The sequence below is a fragment of the Candoia aspera genome, chromosome 15 (genome assembly GCF_035149785.1).
Source record: "Candoia aspera isolate rCanAsp1 chromosome 15, rCanAsp1.hap2, whole genome shotgun sequence".
In the NCBI taxonomy this organism is placed as follows: domain Eukaryota; kingdom Metazoa; phylum Chordata; class Lepidosauria; order Squamata; family Boidae; genus Candoia; species Candoia aspera.
The window spans coordinates 4,819,975-4,833,334 of NC_086167.1; the positions used below are offsets into that span (position 1 = coordinate 4,819,975).

The following is a 13,360-nucleotide window of genomic DNA, read 5'->3' on the forward strand; positions in this document are numbered from 1 at the left end:
ACGTTGTTGTGTGAATACGGCCATTAGAGCTTACTCAACAAATGTGGGATGCATGAACCCAGCTGCTGTGACTTCTGAGTAGGCCTGCTCAGAGCTGTCTGCAGGGTGGGGTCAAATGAAAGCACCCATGATGTTTTTGTCCATGGATCTCGTAGCTGTTCCATGATCTGCTGTGACACAATCCCTGTTTGCCTCCTGATGTCTACAGGAAGGCAAGATTGCTTGGAAGGTGAACAAGGCTCGGCTCGGCTGACGAGCTGACGTCGTCTTCAGCCACAGTACTCTGCCCTACCAGCCATGAGAGAACACCCAGATGTTCCTCCTGCAATCCCAGGCAAGAACGCTAGAGGGCAGCTCAGCTAACCAGCTCTTCTCTGGCTAGGGAATTCTGGGAGTTGAGTCCACGCATTTTAAAGTCCTTGAGGATGAGAAACTGATGCTCTGTCGGCGGTGTCAGATGTAATGGGACAGATCTGGAGGGCAGCAGCTGGGCTTGCTTCTGAGTTCTGCAAGAAGCAGCTCTTCTCTAGGACTTCTGTCTGCTCCCCAACGAACCATGAATAAGCCATGGGTTACTGTGCTGGGTGAACACTGCCGCCGTGGTTGCAATAAATTAAACAAGCCCATGACAGCTTACGTGCATGCAGCAACTGAGGCTCCCCAACAAAACCTGGTTAAGAGGCGGTTTGATGGGAACGCGGCTGCCACGCAGCCGGTCCCCAAGCAAACCGTGGCTCGGCCCGTCGTGTGCACGCAGCAGGTGCGGCCCCCCGACGGCCCCGTGCAGCGGCGCTCCCTCCCCGACGCGGCGGCGGCGGCGGCGGCTGGCGCTGCCGGGAGGAAGGGCGGAAGAGGGACGGCCCGGGGGAGGCGGCGGGGCTCGGCTCGGGCTCCGGCCGGCAGCGGGCGGCGACGGCGATGGCGGCGGGCTGGGCGGCGCCGGGGCTGCTGCCGTGGCTGCTGGGCGGGCTGCTGGCGGCGGCGGCGGCGGCGGCCTCGGGCTCCGCGGCGGCGCAGGTGGAGGTGACGCTGCGCGGAGGCTCCGAGCGGGGCGAGAGCGGCGGCGGCGGGGGCTGCACCCTGCAGGGCGCGCTGCTGGGCCGGGCCGGCCTGGAGCCGCAGGCGGCGGCGGCGGCGGCGGCGGTGCGGGGCAGCCTGGTGCTGGTGAGCGTCCCGGGGGTCCCAGCTCTGCGCGGGGGACCCGTCGCCCTCCCCGGCCCGGGCTCGGCCCCCCCCTCCGCCCGGGTGGCGCCTCTCGGTGAAGCGGGCCCCCCTCGCAGGCAGCCCCCCAGCGCCCCTCGCGACGCAAGAAGAGGACGGGGCTGCGCGGAAGGGTCCGGCGGAGGAGGTCCGGGTGCCGGGGGGCCCTCGCTGCTCTGGGGAGGGGGCCCGTGACCCAGAGACCGACTTTGGAAGGGGAGGGTTGCGTGGGATGAGCGGCGGGCGGCATTCACACGACGCGCCGCCTCGGTTGCGAATAACGGACCCGTCTTCCGGATCCGCGCAGGGCGTGAATCTGCCGGGTTCAGGGCAGGTCTGGGTTCGCTCAGCAGGCGAAGACGCAGATGAGCCCGGACCGACATGGACCCAAGTCCGCATGTTGTGCGAATGCATCTGCGAGGTTTTTATCGCATCGGGTTAACTGTGTTGTGTGAACCTGTGTTGGCTGCTTGGTAGGCCCCCTTCTCTCCTGTTTCATAAAAGCCTAGGCCTGCATTTCTTTCCTTGTTTACTCAGTTTACACCCACTAAACACTGAGCTCAAGGTGGTGCCTGTTGCCTGCCTGCCTGAGCTGTTGATCTGGCCACTCTCCAGGAGACTCTAAGATTAAATAATGCCGAAACCGCTTTTTCGACTAAGGTTGGCTGGGGATCTTGAGAATGCCAGTCGCACAGATCTAGAGGGAAGGCTGACGTGTTGTGAAAGTTAACATGAGAACGTGACCTTCGTGCAGTGTTTCTCAGCCTTGGCAACTTTAAGCTGTGTGGATTTCAACTCCCAGAATTCCCCAGCAAATAACCTCACAACGCACAGGATGTCACGGTGCCTTGTTCCGGATGTGTCTGGTTTGAAAGCAGACTCTGGAAGCTGAGTTCCAGGGTTTGAAGTGGGTGAATTAAGATCACGTTGTGTCAGCCTTCCCAGGTAGGAAACACAACCAGATGAGCTACTTCTACTTTACGGTAAGGCTACGTTAACAGAATCTTGCAAGTCTGAAGGTACAAATCTCCCACCGTCTCTTTTTACAGCCTGATCAATTAGGACAGATCGTTCCTAAGTTTCTTTTCCCATTGTGCAGCCGAGGGCCCCCCCATCTCTTCTCCAACCATTCCCTAGGCAGCATCTCTTCACTCCATCTCCCAAGGTCTTTCCCACATGGTCTTCCCTTGTTTCCCAGGTGAATGACACTGATCCCCAGCTGGAGGATGAGGACAGCTGGATTGGTGTTGTTCCGGTGGGGGAGGAACAAGTGGAGGTGCCAAAGCACCACAAAGAGGAATCTTTTGCCAGCGCTGTGGTCAACAAGGTACAGCTTGTCCATCTTTCCCTTTCACCTGAGTTGCACCTGCTTATGTCTCTCTTAGCGCCTTCAGGAGGTGCCTTGCAAATGGAATCTTCTAGCGATCTTAGTGGGATTTTCATTAGCTGTCTCCTGGCAGGCTGACTGGAACCGATAAACAGAGCAACATGCAAGAATCCAGGAACTTTAATGATAGAAAAGTTAAGAAGCCATTATACAAGAATTCTAGCAACTGCGGGGTGTTAAATATGAGCTCTGCTTATGTAGTCAGTGTTTCTTTCACCACTTTCTCTTCCACTCTGTATAAAAAGCTAGAAGCAATTCTCTTTGGGACACGAGAGACGTTCTCCCCGTTCTTTGTTGTGACATTGACTTGATTTTGTACAGGTAGTCCTCGACTTAACAACCACAATTGAGACTGGAACTTCTGTTGCTAAGCAAGACAGTTAAGTGAGCCATGGCCTGATTTTACAGCCTTTTTTGTTGTGGTTGTTAAGCGAATCACCATGGTTGTTAAGTGAATCTGGCTTCCCCCATTGACTTTGCTTGTTAGAAGCTGGCTGGGAAGGTTGCAAATGGTGATCATGTGACCTTGGAATGCTGCAACTGTCATAGGTGTGAGCTGGTTGCCAAGTGCCTGAATTTTGATTACATGACCACAGGGACACTGTGACGGTCATAAGTGTGAGGGCCACTTGCAAGTCACTTTTTTAGCACCATCGTAACTTCAAACGGTTGCTAAATGAATGGTCATAAGTTGAGGACTACCTTATTAAGTTCTTTGCATTTGACAGTGTGAGAACTAACTTCTACGCATCCGTGGAAATCCTTCATGGTTCCTAATTCCTTTGCGGATTTTTCCTTCTGCAGATGAAACGGGCCCTCGTCTTGGGCGCTTCAGCCCTGCTCATCCTTGCCCTGAACCAGAACGCAATCCGAGAGGTAGGTGCCAATGCTTTTGCTGGTGCTAGAGCAATGGCTGAAGCCCCTGCCCTCATCCCCACTGACGGACTCTTCCTTGCTTCTCCCTGCTACAGCTGGACGTCTCCCAGGCCCTTTCAAAGCCCGTGGTGGTTGTCCAGACTTCAGAAAATGTGACCAAACTCCTTGGGGCACTGCTGCGGTGAGCTGGCTGGGTACCAGGAGAAGGCCTGGAGGCTGTGGGTGAACTCTGAGGCTTGTGAACGTCTGTTTGCATTTTAAAAAATCATAGATCACTTTTCTTTGAAGAATCCCAAAACTCCTGATTCCATAGCTAAAAGCACCAGCTCATTATTAAACTAGACCAGTGTTTCTTAAAGTGGGGTCCTAGGACCCCTGGTGGTCCCCCCCCCAAGAGCTTCTCAGGGTCTGCAAAATCACCCTTATCTGCCAGGCTATGTTGAAAAATAACACAAAAGTAAAATCCCATCAAACAATCCTGAGAAGTGTTCACAGCAGCGAATGCATCCTTTCTAATTTTTCATACAGTAAATACTGATAAATATAATCCATACAAACAAAAGCTCTTTGGGGGTCCTCCATAATTTTTTAAAAGTGTGAAGGGGTCCTGAGAGCAAAAATTTTAAGAAACACTGAACTGGATGATTAAAATGATGGGGAAAAGTAGCTATTGGTTAATTCCTTACAGCCTTTCTCAACTTTTTGACCCTGGAGGAACCCTTGAAATATTTTTCAGGCCTCAGGGAACCCCTGAATATTCAGGCTCAAATGCAGGCCAGAAGTTACAAAACTATTATATTCATTTCATGGGTAGGCCTGTCTATATGCGTGAACACTGTTCTTAAACTGAAAATAAAGAATGGAACTTACCTCTTTAATGTGAAGTTGCTCAAATTTGAAATAATTTTTTTAATAAATCGTGATCTCCCAGGGGACCCCTAGGGACCTCTCGCAGAACAGAACCCCAGTTGAGAAACTCTGATTCCTTATGTCACTTTTCCACAGTAAAAGTTCCCAGAGTTAAAAAGAAGGTAATTGGCAAAGATTTGGTATTTCGGTTTGATATTTCTGAGGGCAACACAGGACCTCTTTTTCCCCATGACAACAACTTGACAGAGTAGGCTGGACTGAGCGAGAGTGACTGTCACAGGTCCCTCATGGAGCTTCCACGGCAGAGGACAGACAAGAACCTGGGTCTCCCCATCCCCAGTCCAGCACCTTCCCCACCTCACCAACCTGGCTTTCTTCAGAGTCCCCTTGTCTAACCCTGTATGACAGCTTGAGAAAATCCATCGCAACCCAAAATAAATTCAACCACAGTGCACCATGTGACCCAGTGGTTTCTTACCACCTCCTCTTTGATCCTTTGAACTTAACCAGAAGATGCCTGGATGGGGAAAGGGTTGAACCCGGAACTCTTCAAAACTTGGGCAGTGCCACACACAAGGCACACCTCTCCCTGCCTTTCTTTTCGATCGCGTGGGTGTCAGCATTTCACCCTGGGCGGAGCAATCCATCTCTGAAGGACACCCACTACTGGGCTTGACAGAAGAAGGTTGAAAGATGGAGCTCAGATAGGTTGTTTTTATTGCAGGCATGAAACTCCAGCAACTTGCAACAATGCCGATTGCAGAAGTGAGGAATCTCGCCGTAGCGTAGCTCCAAAATTTAAACCCTGCTGAGTCTTTCTCCTTCCCTTTCGTGGTATGCTTCTCTGGCCTGGATGCGGAGGACGTCTGCTCTGCCCTGAGTTTTCTTGTTGATGGTCACATTCTTTTCTCTTGGCCACTTCAGCCATCTCACCTGCGTTTTGGGATTGTTGCAAGCCAAGCTGCGTCTCTAGGAAACTGCCACCTTTGGAGACAAAGATCCCTCCCAGCCGAGATGATGGTTTTGTCCGTTTATCCTTCTGTACTTCTACTGATGGGGTGGTTGATGAATCTAAGCTACATTATTGCTGCTGTGGCTGTTGTCGTCGTTGTTACTACTATTATTCTCTCTCCCTCTTTTTCGCTGGCAGAGGTCTTCAGGCCACAGCAAAGATCACATATCAAGCAGGACTTCTTGAGAACATGGTACGTAATTGGCAAGGGAAGGGAGACGTGGGGCAGTCCTGGCTGTCCATCTGTTGAAAACTGTCATGTGGCAGATTCATAAGGACTCTGACACGCACACACACAGACACACACACGCACCCTTGTAGTTTGCTATAGCACCTTCGTGCCCTGAGATTCCCACCCTTCCCCTTCAGCCTTGGGAAAGTGTCCTCCTTGAAGCGAATATTTGTAGCTCAGGGTTGAACTGTGGAGTCCTTGGTGCTCTCTGAGCCTTGTAGTTCCTTGATTGGGCTGCTGTTTGCTGCTTGGTTGATTGACTGAGTTAGGGTGTATTGTGCTGCTTGAGGGCTCATCTGCTGTTAATCCTAGTGTTGTGTGCCTAGTGACCTAGCCAAATCCACCAAAATAGAAATACCCAGGATAATGGACCTCATCAACCTCTGCCATATGACTTACTTTCAGTTTAATGGACAAATATACCAAGAGATCAAAGGAACATCCATGGGATCGCCTATTTCAGGACTGATAGCAGAGATTGTAATGCAGCGTCTGGAAAGGATAGCACTCCCACACATACAACCCAAAGTATGGATCTGGTATGTGGATGACACTTTGGTCATAATACAAAAGAAACAACTGGAAGAAACCCACAAGACCATCAACAATATCTTTAATGGAATAAAATTCACAAGGGAGGAAGAAAACAACAACTCACTTCCATTCCTGGACATCCTCATCAGTAGAGGAAATGATGGTAAGTTAGAAACACAAGTCTACGGGAAAGCTACCCATGCCAACCAAGTGCTCCATTACCAAAGTAACAATCCAGCCTCCCACAAGAGAAGCTGTGTAAGAACATTATTCAGATGAGCACTTACACACTGCAGCAACCCAGAACACCAGAAAAAAGAAAACATCTGCACAGCATCTTCCAGCAAAATGGATACCCGCTCAACTTCATCAGAAAGTGCCTCACCACCCAACCTACTACAACCCAACCAGTGGAAACTGTGAAAGGGATAACACTGCCACACATCAGAAACATCTCAGAAACCACCAATAGGCTGTTACAACCGCATGGCATCACCGCAGCACATAAACCAGCTAAAACTCTTCAAAACGTATTAAGCAACCCAAAAGACCTGATAGCCCAAGAAGAAAAAACAGGAGTTATTTACAACATACAGTGCAAAGACTGTGACAGCCACTATGCAGGACAGACAGGCAGAAGACTAGCAGAGCACATCCACGAACACCAACTGGCAGTCAGAAGACACGATGAGAACTCCTTAATCTCACAGCACATGGACAGACTCAATCATAGTTTCAGCTGGGAAACTGTGAGCATCCTAGACCAAGCCAAATCCAGAAATGCTAGGGAATTCCTGGAAGCCTGGCACTCAGACCAAGCAGCCATCAACAGACGCATAGAGGTAAACCACATTTACATACCATTCAAAAGAGACAATAGAAAAGCCAAAAGACCAGGACACTCCCTTGCCAGCAATCAACACCCAGATATGCAAAAATCAACACTAGGATTAACACCAGATGAACCATCGAACAGCACAATACACCCTAATCAAGGAACTATTAACTCAGGCAATCAACCAAGCAGCAAACAACAGCCCAATCAAGGAACTCCCAAGGAGAGAACAACACCCCTACCAACACAAGCAGGGCAAGCCATGTATATAAACCGAGAGCAAGGCCCACTCCTTCTTTGCACTGAAGATGTTGCCTAGTCTGGTAGTGAAACATCTGCAAGAAAACAACAAGGCTCAGAGAGCACCAAGGACTCCAAAGTGTCCTCTTCTGATCCTCACCCCGGCTGCGGTGGTCATAAATGTGAGAACTGATCATAAGTCGGGTTTTCAGCACTGTCATAAGTCCGAACCATCACTAAATGAATGGTTGTTAAGCGAGGACTACCTGTATTTATGCTGTGTATGTAGTTTTGAAAGCTAATAGTCTTCATTATTTATATCAGCTGGCCTTAGCCTAACAGGTGTTGTTCTCTGTTTTCTCTTTCAAGGGGGTGACGCTGACTCTGTGGTCAACGTGTGGCCTCTCGCGGGGTGGCGTATACGCAGAGTGGCAGGGAGTTATCTGCACAGGCGAAAACAGCTCAAAGGTCCAGGTTGGTGCAGGAACCAGATGTTCTGTTGAAATATGTTGACCCGTGGGTCACCAAGGGTCACAAAGTAATTCTAAAGGCTGCGGTTAATAATCGTAATAATAGTAGAATACTAGATTTATATGTCTGCCAATTTGTAAAGTGATTCTCGGCAACTAACTTTGTAGAAGCATGAAAACAAGGAAGTAAAAATAAAATAAAATGCATGCAATGTAATAAAAATTTGGAAAAGAAAAGAGAACAGAGTAACAGAATAACAGAATAACAGAAGTAACAATAATAACAGAATTAACTGAGCCAACCAACACATACCTTGTTCAGGATCTATTATAGAATGGTCATTCTTGATAAAATAATGTCCACCAAGTTCTTTTCATCTACTCTGCTCATTCTGGGAATATGTCATCGCTACTTGTGGTAATCGAGTATGAAACCCACTTCTTTATGGAGGCTTTTCTCCAAAAATTGCTACAAACTTGTTTTTCTGTGAAGGTACCAAAAATCCTGAATCCTGTGATGTGGCATGCCCATAGTTAGAAGTATTCTAAGTACTTTCAGAGATTTCCATCATTTGGGAATCGTGTTAATGCCTCATTCATTGTCACCCAGTGAATTACACAGTGTTAAAGTGGACTGAAATGCATTGCGTGGTTATTCCTGTTAATGCACAACTGCTGGAACCACTGCTTTATATTGTTTTATAAAAAAGAAATGTTTTCATTTTAATAGTAATTTCAATGGCCTTCCTTTTAATACAGGGCAATATAATATTCTACTGTTTCCCCTTGTTTTGATGGGTCTGTTTTGATTGCTTGAATCCACAGATTCCTCATCAGTCCACTGAACCAATAATATATCTGTAGCAGCTTAAGAGGGTTCTTTTCCTGTGATTAAGAGAGGAATACGTCCGTTTCCTGGTCCCCCAAAACTGTTTTGTGCAGACCCCGGAGACATCTAAAAGTTCCCATCAAAATATAATTTTTAAGATGACAGAAGGGGAAAAGGATTATATACGTGACAGTAACATAAGTTATAACTTATAAAGAATATATATATATATATATATATATAATATTGATATATATAATGTATAATATAACTTATATATAAGTTGCTAGTTATAAGTTACATTCTAAGTATGTTACTGTTACTTAAATTCACTGAAAACCTGAGTGATATCAAATAAAAACCTTCTTTTTAGAGTTACCTGCTACCTTTGGGGGTGCATTTTCCTGCACGCTGCCTGCAGAAAATGGCACACATTTTAAAACACTCCTTTCTAAACTCCATAGTGACTGCATTCTCGCAGTAGACTCAACCTGGTAGCTGAATTCATCCATTTTCTGGCTTTGCCCATTGAACTGTGAATTAACCAACCGGACTGACTTCCCACAACTTGCTAAGCCACTAAAAAAAAAAAAAGACCAAGGTATCTAAAACAAACCCAGATTCACAGATTGTGCAAAAAGCAGCTGCTAGATTTTTAGGAGAGCCAATTAAGAAAGTTTGTGAGCACAGCCCAAAGTGATGAGTGTTACCGGGGTTGTGGATCTCTTTTTGCAGAAATACCTCCAGCAGCTGTGGAATGCCATCCTGCTCATTGCGCTGATCCTGTGCACAGGTGTGATTGTGCAGGCACAACGACAGTCCCGGCACAGTCAATTGGACCAAGATCCTGAGGTGGGCCTGCTCTCGTTCTCCAGGCTCCCTGGCTTAGCTCTTGCAGAGTGACCGTATTGGCAGGCCTAATGCTAATCTTCCCTCTGGCAGCTGGATCTCAAACAACACATTGCACAGAAGCTGTTGGCACTGAAAACCAGGCGATACCATCCTGGCAAACCACCCCGCAGCTGGGCGCATGAGATTGACAGCTGTGCCATCTGCCTGGACCAGTTTCAGAAGCATCAGGTAGCTCCAGCTGCAGATGGCTTCTCAAGTGCCCGTCCTCAGCTCGCGTGGCTTCTGACCGTAGGAAATGTCCGTGTACCAGCCCTGCTTGCATGGCCTGTTTCTCCATAACTAACAGGATACCATTTCATTCAGTTTTCCAACTTTCTGGATTTCTGTGACTCACTGAATTACCAACTAACACTATAGGCTAGATTTGCACCACACACTAGGCTAACATAACTACTAGTTTGGCATTTAGTGTGTCAAAAAATGCTGCCATTGCATATCAAGAACTCTGTTAATGTTTGAAAGTCACAGAGTCTTTTTGTTCCTGTGTGAACACAGAAAAACACATATATCTCGGCTTCCTTGTTTCATGATTAAGAAATATCTGTTACTTGAGTTGATTGTTTTTTATCCTTTAAAGGATGGCCCTGCCTAATATTTTAAAAAAAAACCCTACTGGGTTCTCTTTAATTGCTTTTAATATATGCCTTCTGCAAGCAGCATTTCAAGAAACATGTCTTGGGCACAAGATTTTCCGCAGCAATGCCTGTTACTATGAGTAGAGTATCAGCAAAATGTGTTGCTAGCTTTAGATCAGTGGTTCCCAACCTCAGCAAGTTTGAGATGTGTGGACCTCAGCTCCCAGGATTCCCCATGCTGGCTGGGGAATTCTTGGAGTTGAAGTCCACACATCTCAAACTTGCTGAGGTTGGGAAATGCTGCTTTGACACGTGGCAAATGTGATAGGTTGGAACTTATGACTAGGAACGGGTCAGAGGGCTGGTTGATCCAAACTTAGGATCTTTCCTTCTTACTGGAGATGGTGAGACTGAGCTGGGATTTCTTAGCTAGAGTTTTTTCTCTTTAAAAGTGGCTAGGAACCAAGCAGATGGCTTCCTGATCCTTCGGGCCAGGAGGAGCTAGCCAAGAGGGAGAAAGCGGGCTGGGCCCTTGGCTGGGCAACCAGCTCCCTCCTGCAGCTCCTGAGTTGGTCTTGACTTGCCCAACAGTGTCTCCGGGTGCTACCCTGCCTGCACGAATTTCACCGTGACTGTGTGGATCCCTGGCTTCTCCTGCAACAGACCTGCCCCCTTTGTAAACACAATATTCTTGGTAAGAGCCCTGTGGTGGTGGAGTCAGCTGCTCCTCGGACTTTCTGATCCTTGCTTTTGGTGTTCAGTCGCAGAAGGAGAGGGGGGATTGGTCAATAAATAGGCAAGAAAAGTTTGCCAAAAGCAGTGTCTTCCCAGCCTGGGTTGCTTTAAGAGGTGTGGACTTCAACTCCCAGAATTCCCCCAGCCAGGATGCTCCAGAATTCTGGGAGTTGAAGTCCACACATCTTAAAAGTTGCCCGGGTTGAGAAACACCGGCCTAAAGGACAGTGTGTGTGTGAGGGAGGGAGGGAGGGAGGGAGGGGGGGGAGAGAGCGAGCGAGCCCAGTTGCTTTCCATTCTCTCCTTTCAGGGTAGAGCTGTGGCAGTTTCAGGCACAGCTGCCTTGCATTGGTCTGGAAATTGGAGCTTTCACTGCCAGATGTGCAGTGGTTGGCTCACCTGGCATGCTGTGTGTTTCAAGCAAATCTTGGGGCTGTCCCAGTATCAAGAGCAGCTTGGGTCCTGGCTCCAGATTCTGAAGCCCTTTCATCTCGGTCCTTGCACTGTTCTTGCCACCTGAAACATTCATTGCTTTAGGATAGTTATCAAGTGCTAAAGTCAGCGACGAGCGTTACCAGGATTTTTGGGGGGTGGGGGAGTGCAGGTTATTACCAATTCCCATTGCCAGCAACCACACAGAAGACCTTCCTGGCCAGTTGCAAAAACAGACAGAAAGCAGAAGGATGTCACTGGCATGTCCCAATTTCCAGTGTGTTTTGAAAGAAAGCTGGGTGGGAGGGGAGGTATTCTAACTTCCTGCTGCTTAACAGCACTTCATTATGTTTTTTTAGTAGCTGCTGTTTCTCAGGATGGAAGGCTACCCTGTATTTTTAGAAGCAGTTCACTGTTTCCTTTTTTAAAGACGCTGAGCACGCTCTCCACTTAGGAACCAAAGAATTCTGTGGCCCTTTGGATGGATGCGCCCCTCACAGTGAGCTCTCAAGGCCGGCTGTTTCCTGCTGCTACCACTCGAGAGGCTGGCCCCGGGTTTCCTACTCTTCTAACAAACTCTTTCTCCTTTTTTTTTTCTTTTTCTTCATCTTCCTTTCAGGCAACTGTTGCTGAGACAGCTAGAAAGACCGGTCCCTCCGGCCCTCCAAGGGAGAGAGCATCTTTCCAAGACGACGTTATCTAGAGCAGCATTTCGCAAGCTTGGCAACTTTTAAGATGTGTGGGCTTGGGCTCCCAGAATTTGCCAGCCAGCACGGGCGTTGAAGTCCACGCATCTTAAAAGTTGCCAGGCTTGAGAAATGCTGCTCTAGAGTCTGGGGTCACCTCTGGGGTTGCTTTGGGCAAAGCAGCAGCGACGTTCCCTGTGCTTCATCAGGATGGGAAGTACAGTATGCATCTGTAAAATAATGCATTCCTCTCCTTGGGCCTGTTTGTGCATCCTCTCCCCGCACCCTTGGACTGAAATCCACTCCCTTTTTGGTGTGTTTCCCCCAGACGTCTTGTGCAGCCTGGATCTCAGCTGGGGTGGACCTTCCCTTCTGGGAGCCCACATGAGGTCCTCGCCTCGTGAAGGAACGAAGACAAGGGCTGCTGCTTGAAACTCCCCAAATGACCCTTTTTTGGACAATTGGCAAGGGAAGAACAAGGTTCAACTTGCTGGGCGGGGTGGGATGGGATGGAGGTTTGAAATGCTTCCTTATTTATACTAACTTATTTGATCAAAGGGGTTTTGCGGGGTGAGGGCTGTGGAGGTACTGGGGTGCCATCTCAGAAAGGGCTGAGATACTCCACACTCTGTTGGGATGTATATAAGCCACTTGTACTAATTAAAAAAATCAAGCAAACTGGGACAGTTATTGCTCTTTTTCTTGTCCTGCTCCTTCCTCATCTGGAGGACCACCTTTCCTTTTCCCCTTTTACGTTAGTCTGGAAACAGTGGTGGGAGGCAGAAATCTCCAAACAGATTTGAATGAGGAACGGAGTCCCATTCTGGAAATACTGTTTCGATTGATTAAGGATGCTGGCTTTGTATCTTTAAAAATTTTATGGCCTAGCCCCATCTCTGTCCACAGGAGTCTGAAGTCCCCATTGGGTTATTTCAAGGAGGATCCTTGCTCTAGTTCGTAAGTTCCTCTGCAGCTGTTGCCATTTGGTATAGAGAGTGCAGGATAAATCGTAGTCTATTTGTTTCTTTTTCTTGAATGGCCATTCCTTAAAATGTCTCTGTCTTTAAAAGGAGCCAGCTTTCCCCTATTTCCCCAAGAGTTTCTGGGTCTGCCTTCAGGGACACTAGCCCAGAGCAGTGGGTCAGGCACAGGCCTACCCTGTGTAAAGGCCTTGGAAGAAGCCACATTAAGTATGGGCTTCAGGTACCCAGCAGACGCCAACCAGAAGTAGATGGGATCAGGCCCGAGAATCACATGGGGGTGCTGCAGCAACCCTCTTCAGAAGTGCTTCTGATTCATGGAAACTTTTGATTTATCTGTCTTGGCACACTGGTAGTCCTGTTGATGAATTAATTCCATAGGGCGTATAGTGGAATTCGTGGAGAACAACAGTCTCAGTCTGGCTTGGTTAGAAGGAGTATTAGATTTAGATTAGCTAGATTTTTAGATTTTTTTTATCCTGCCTTTATTATTTTTATAAATAACTCAAGGTGGGGAGCACACCTGATACTCCTTCCTCCTCCTATTTTCCCCAC

At 48.1% G+C, this 13,360-nt stretch overlaps 1 protein-coding gene across 1 annotated transcript; it reads left to right on the top strand.

Annotated features, from left to right (window-relative positions):
* Window positions 1-916: 916 nt before the first annotated feature.
* On the top strand, window positions 917-12,084 carry RNF215 (ring finger protein 215). Its single transcript, XM_063315390.1, has 10 exons — window positions 917-1,164; window positions 2,399-2,527; window positions 3,392-3,463; window positions 3,559-3,644; window positions 5,484-5,538; window positions 7,556-7,660; window positions 9,221-9,337; window positions 9,428-9,565; window positions 10,564-10,666; window positions 11,759-12,084. Exons 1-10 carry the CDS (start codon window positions 919-921, stop codon window positions 11,770-11,772), a joined length of 1,065 nt encoding a protein of 354 aa, XP_063171460.1. The 5' UTR covers window positions 917-918; the 3' UTR covers window positions 11,773-12,084.
* The last annotated feature ends 1,276 nt before the right edge of the window (window positions 12,085-13,360 follow it).